Source organism: Antrostomus carolinensis, unplaced genomic scaffold, assembly GCF_000700745.2.
Source record: "Antrostomus carolinensis isolate BGI_N321 unplaced genomic scaffold, ASM70074v2 scaffold14512, whole genome shotgun sequence".
Taxonomy (NCBI): Eukaryota; Metazoa; Chordata; class Aves; order Caprimulgiformes; family Caprimulgidae; genus Antrostomus; species Antrostomus carolinensis.
In genome coordinates, this window is record NW_010299050.1 from 64,697 (window position 1) to 71,376 (window position 6,680).

The 6,680-nt window shown below is 47.0% G+C and overlaps 1 protein-coding gene across 1 annotated transcript; it reads right to left on the minus strand.

Annotated features, from left to right (window-relative positions):
• Window positions 1-4,795: 4,795 nt before the first annotated feature.
• Window positions 4,796-6,405, minus strand: MPST (mercaptopyruvate sulfurtransferase). Its single transcript, XM_010162664.2, has 2 exons — window positions 5,755-6,405; window positions 4,796-5,157 (listed from the first exon to the last, which is right to left on the minus strand). Exons 1-2 carry the CDS (start codon window positions 6,347-6,349, stop codon window positions 4,859-4,861), a joined length of 894 nt encoding a protein of 297 aa, XP_010160966.1. The 5' UTR covers window positions 6,350-6,405; the 3' UTR covers window positions 4,796-4,858.
• Between the last annotated feature and the right edge of the window lie 275 nt (window positions 6,406-6,680).

Here is a 6,680-nt window from a genome sequence, read left to right on the forward strand (position 1 = left end):
AGAGTTTCTTTGTCCAGCAGCCAGCAGACCTGCAGAAAGCTACACACACTGCAGCGCTCCGTACATACATTGCAGCCTGACAAGTCAGCTGGGTACATGACACACGATGCATCCTGACATTGTGGAGCTGCTCTTCGGGAATTGTTGCATTGTAGAGTGGCAGTGGGAGCAGGGATCACTGTGGGTTGGCACAGTGTCACCATTCTGGCAGGCTGGGAAAACACATCTGGCATTGAACCTCGGCAATCATTTAGTTAATAAACACACTGTGGCATGAAGTACCAGAAATGAAACAGTGTCTCTCTCTTCTCTATAGGAAGAGGGGAAGGGAGGACAAGTAATGCTCTGACGTGTTGCCATTAAGCCAACAGTGAACTGGGCAAAAACTCCCTACACTGGACTTTGGGGTAGGAAGAAAACAGTTCATTTGTAGCCAATGGAGCCCAGCTTGACTGCCGGCTGAGGCAGGCATATTGGAGCAGGAAGAGAAAGGCCCTATGGCATACAGGTGAGCTAATCTTTCTCCAGCTCCTTGTGCTTTGTGTGGTCTGTGAGCAATATACCTGCCTTCAAAATAGCCTGTAAAGTGTGTGTGTATGTGCATCACTCTGCACCTCTGCTGGAAGAGTGCTGGGAGGAGAACAGTCACATAGCACCCGGTTGTGAGCTGGGACCAGGAGAGATGGGAGGAAAAGCCCCCGCAGGTAATAGCAACTGCTATTGCTCATGCAGTGGTCATTAGGGTGCTGGCAGAAGGGCTGCTCTGGCATTTGGGAAAGCTGGCAGGGGAACAAAAGGTTCACTGGGAAGTGAAGTGTGAACTAGTTCAACCTGACTGCTAGGCAGCAGTAGGGAAGGAAGAGGAAGGCAGGGGACAAAGACATGTGAGGAACAAGGGACTGTGGCATTACTTTTGGAGAACCATTGACCAGACTCTTTTCATGGAGCGCAAAACTGCTTCGGGACAAAAGTACAGCAGATAGTAAAATACACCAATAAACCAACAGTTTATTACATGCTGGCCTACGATTCTCAAATTTATACAGAGAGCTGTAAAGCTCCAGTCGCAAGTTAGCCAGGTTCAATGAGATCCTGTTTCTACATCAGGGCTGTTTTTAGGCTACTTTTTGGACACCATGAGCACTGTCCCACCAAAGATATACTATTCTGCTTTCCCTGTGGCAAATTTTTTACAGGAGAGTCATGAATATTAGTGATTTGCATTCATACCCACTTCTCTCCTTCCCAGTTTCCAGTTCCCATAGGAAACCCACCCACTGAGGCAGGGACATAAAGATCTGCAGAATATTTATAGTCCTGTTGCAAGCCCCCTCAGCTGTTCCATATGTCCAGTAGCATCTGTTATAGCTCAAAATAGGTTTTTGCAGTCTCCAAGCTTTGAAAACATTGTCTCAGTCTCCACAATGTTCCCAGTGCTTTGCCTGAAGAGTGAGAATAGATCTCAACTAAAAGGAGGGAGACTATCGGAAGACAACTCTTGAACAGATTTTGATATGTGATATAACAAGGCATACCCCAGAAAGACAAAGTATCTTGTCATGGGGAAATCAAGGCGAAGCTAAGCCTCTGGTAAAAGATTTGCTAAACAATGGGAAACTGGAGAACCGCTGAGATTTTGTGGTCCAAAACCTGGGCAGGAGAAAGACAGTTGAGTACTGCCCACCTTGGCACATATACCACTGAGTGGGGAGGGCCCTGCTAGATGTCATCAAACCACACAGTCAAAATGCAGAGCAAGGGGAGAGGGAAATCTTTCACTTAGCTTGCAATCTCCAGGTGGATGGCTGGGTTGCACCAGACACCTCCTCTCGTGACACACAGGACAGAGAAAAGCAGCTCAGTCTCAAGAGGAAGCAAAGAGATTCCCACTGACCTCCTGGACTGCTGGGGTAAGTGGGAAAAAGAAAAACAACACAGTGCTTAAGCTGGATTGCCAAACGTTCTGGAAGGACAATAGCAAAAGCCAGCCCCCTGCATCCATTGGAAATTATTAACAAAGTCTGACAGAATATGGCAGTTTTCTCTAATAACTAAATTTTCCTGGAGAAAAAGAGTTGGCATAGCAACTCTGTTTGTCTTTACGCAGGGACCTGGACATGTATTCACAAAATCAACCTCACCTCCCAACCACACCCAGGTTGTTAAACCTTAACAATCCACCACATGAAAGCCTCTTAGCTGGGCTGATGGGAGCAGCTAGAAATCCTGAACTGAAAAGATGTCACAAGCCAGATCTTGCTATAAGACACCATACTAGACAATACTGTTTGTACAAGTATCTAACTTATTGTCTTAAAAAGCAGCACTCATGTTGCTCAGACTGGGAGGCCCCTCCGCAGAGAGCACAGCACCACTTGCTGTCCCCAGCCAGTGCTTATCCTTTTGTTTTCATGTCAACACCATACTTCTGCTTAAAAAGCTTGGTTTTAAGTGCTCTCAGCTACAGACTGTAATCAGATGTCCTACATGGCATGCTGACTAGTCCTTCCCTTTCCCCTGCAGGAAACAGTTGCTAGAAAATCACTCCACTAGGGATAAAGTGTAGCTGTTGCTACCAGCCTTTAAAAACACAGTGATTACCTGGGTGGGAAAATTCATAAGGCATGGGAGTAGAAAACCCTTCTGTAGCAGGAAGGAAAAGGAATTAATTAAACAGTCAATTAGATCCAGAGCTGAAAGTCTTAACAATTTGCAGGGCATGCTGTAACCTGCAAAGGAAGCCCTTTTGGGAAGTCTAAGCCCAAAGAACAAAATGGAAGCTGGCAAATATAAAGGTTTATTATTTTATGCAGATCTGCATCTTGCACTGCATACTAAAGGGTCACTCATTTCAGACCCCTGCACACTCTGCATACTGAGCACTTGCTCTAACACCAACCCCACCTCCTTGAAGAGCTACGTTGTTAGACTGGATGTAAGCAGGGAAACTGAATGCTTTCAGGCCGTGGAAACATGTGGAAAGAAGGGTCAGGCTGTACGTGTGGGTGGGGAGGACAGAGAAAGAAATCATCTGGACGGTGAAACTCTAGCTCCACAGGAGGTGAGCAGAAATAGAGCTTGTGTGCATGCAAGCCAAGCCCAGGAAGAAGCCAGGGCTGCAGCCAAGAGAGGCCAAAGGAAACGCGAAGAATAAACACTCCAACAGGAAAGGATCAAGCCCTTGTACTCAGTGACTAGGAGGGGATCCTGCAAATCTGTGACCATAAGCATCCATAGCATCCCCTAGAAAGGACGACCCCATCATCCTCAGATGTCCACAGGTATCTGTTGCTGCAATCCCAAGAGAAGAACCTGTCTCATTAACTTTCTGAGTTACCAGTGGGTAAAGTGCAGGCTGCTTATGCTTTTTTTTTTTTAAGGGGAAAAAATCCTAAAGAGAACAAATTCTTGAACATTGTCATGTATACACAGGGGGATTTCAATTCTCAGATATAAGACAACAGTCTTGGTGAAAAACAGGTGCCATTGTGGGCAATTCTTCTGTAGGTCTCAGTTGCCCTAAGTTTTTTAAGGTTACATGGTTAAGTCTCATGGAAAGACTAGAAGCAACCAAGCAGTTAAATTTTCACCATGTAAGCTGACATTCAGTTTTTGAACAGAGCTGTGACTGACTAACATGGAGTTTTAAGCCAAAAAGCAAAAGGACCAGGACTCAAAGGAGGAAGATGGCGAAAAATCCAAGAGAGAGGTATGCCACTGCCTTTTCTGGGACAAAGAGAGCTTGTTGAGGGCAAGAGATGTAGTTCTACTCACGGAGAGAAGGAAACATCTCATCTGAATCATCAAAACAAAGTGATCCCATAAAAATGGAGTTCCTGAACAGGAGTCACCCAAGCAACACTCACACAAGTTCCATTCAGCATAAAAACCTTGAAACACATGTTTATTTATCCTTTTTTAATCCCAGAATCTTTTCTTTTTCCCAAGGGGGATTTTGGACCAGAGTGGTACAAAACTGGCTAAATACACATTGCAGTTTAGAGTCCAAATGCAAGAAGACATTCAAACCAAGTTTCTAACCTAACTGCCAACCTGGAAGCCGTATTTGCTCGTCTAACAACTATGTCTTTCCCCAAAGTTTTGCACCCAAAACAGTGCACACATAAAGTGCATGGACGGCTTCTAGGACAGAGGCACAGAGCAGGATCGTGAGGCACAGTTACACAACTATGACCACCCTGTGAATGAACATGGTGGAATGTCCTGAGTCATGAGCTTGTCTTGACTCAATTACTTCCCCATGCTGCCACCAGCACTTTCTCCCTTCCATCTGATATGGCACAAAGGTTATAGAATCACAGAACGGCTGAGGTTGGAAGTGACCTTGGGAGGACATCTGGTTCACCCCATCTGCTCAAGCAGGGTCACCTAGAGCTGGCTGCCCAGATCATCTTTATGCTCCTAAGCAGCAGCAGCAGGGTAAGGAGAAAGTGCCAAAGCACCATGTTGCCCGTACTTGTTACCCAACATCTTCACATCAAGACTCTTAACCAGGAATGCTAAACCCATCTTAAAACTAAACCCATCTTAAAACTGAAAGAGGGTAGGTTTAGATTAGATATTAGGAAGAAGTTTTTCACTGTGAGGGTGGTCAGACACTGGCACAGGTTGCCCAGAGAAGCTGTGGATGCCCCTTCCCTGGAAGTGTTTAAGGCCAGGCTGGATGAGGCTTTGAGCAACCTGGTCTAGTGGAAGGTGTCCCTGCTGATGGCAGGGGGACTGGAACTAGATGATCTTTAAGGTCCCTTCCAATCCAAACCATTCTATGATTCTATGATCTTTTTCAAATCTTGTTTCAAGGCAAATTAGCTGCACAACTGGGAGACAAAGCAGCTTATTACACTGTCTTCCCCTTTCCCTCAGAAATAATATTTTCAGGCTGTGCCCGCATGTACCATTCCACCCAGGCCCCATCGTACACAGCGACGTCTGGTTTGCCACAGAGGTATGCCCCCAGAGCCACGTGGCAGGCAGTGACCCCAGAGCCACACGTGGCTACCACCGGCTTTAAAAGGTCCACCTTCTTCTCCTGGAACAGACTGCGGATCTGCTCAGGGGTCTTCTCTAAGCCAGACTCTGTGAGAAAATCGGTGAAGGGGATGTTTGTCGACCCAGGGACATGACCAGGTTCAATTCCTGGAGGAAAAGCAATACAGATAGGAATTAAACTCTACTGTCTGGGAGAAATCCATTGCAAAACCCGTTCTGTTTCACTGGGAGGAATATTTATTGTTTAGTATATTTTGTTAAAACAAATACTTTTATTTTTGTTAAACTTAGCTTTACCAGCTTACTGATTACTTGGGAAGGATGGCTCTAAACTTCAGGTTACCCCATGGACACAATCCTGTCAAGTTCTGTTCCCTTCACATCTTCCCCACATCAGAGCAGCCCACTCTGATGAGGCACTGACTGAAGCACCTCCACAGGCCTTTCTGAGGGGAAGAGTAGCACCAGTACCTTAAGAGGCCAATGAATATCTTTGAGGTGTAAGAAAGCTACATTCCTCGGCCTCTCATGAGAAAATAAAATACACAGTTTCCCCACTCCTGAATTTTCAAAGAGCAGCACTTGCTAGTCAAAAGGAAAGGAGGACAGGTAGATATGCTGCCTCAAGTCCCATCCCATAAAGGACAACCATATTTCCCTTCATTACCTCTACAGCAGACAAACTGATGGGCACCTTAAATGAAGCCCTTTTTTATTATGCCAGTGTCTCAGGAGGCACATTACCATCTCGGGGCTCTGGCTCTACTCCCCGGAACCGTCCTGCAGCACGTGCATCCACTAGTTGGAAGCGGTGGGAATCCAAGTTATCTAAGACATCCTCATACGTTTTCACCAGGGACTTGTCCAGGGAGGCATGGAACTCGGAGTGAGCTGCCTGGCTTTTCCCAGAGCTCACTGCATTCCCCTCTCGCTGCCAGTTCTTCAGGCCACCATCCAGAAGGGAGACGGCTTCATGTCCAAAGGCCCGGAACATCCACCACACTCGGGGTGCTGAAAAGAGACCTTGGTCGCTGCCATCATACACCACAACATGGGAATCATTCCCCACACCGAGCTTCCCCACATACTCTGCAAAGTCATCAGCCTTGGGCAGCATGTGATCATAAGGTGAAGTACGGTCACTGCACTGATCAATGTCGAAGAAAACTGCACCAGGGATATGGCGCTCCTCAAATTCCCTCTTTGGGTCACGCTTCATCTTTGGCAAATACCAGGATGCATCCACGATTCTCAAGGCCAGGCCAGCTTGCTGGGACTTGATGGCTTCTGAAAGCCATTTTGCAGACACCAGAGCACGGTAGAGGAGTTGCTGCGACATTGCTCCCCAGTCCTGGCCGAGATTACCTGATTCCTGGGGTCTGCCTGAATCCACCCGACTGCAAAAGGAAGAAAGTTGCAAATTAGCGACGAGGCTTAAAAAAGCAACTGGACGAAGATGCATTTTGGGACCAAAGACCTGCATCTGCACTGAGGTGTTGGCTAAGCCTACAATGAGGGGTGTGAAATGCTCCAGCCCTGAAAATACGTTTCACAGAGCTCATGCGAGCAGGGTTGCCACGGCACAGTCCTGCCATGCGTCCGGCCCCTCGTAGCCCACCTGGCACCTCCACCTCCAGCAACCACCTGCCAGCGCTGGCAACAGCCAGAGG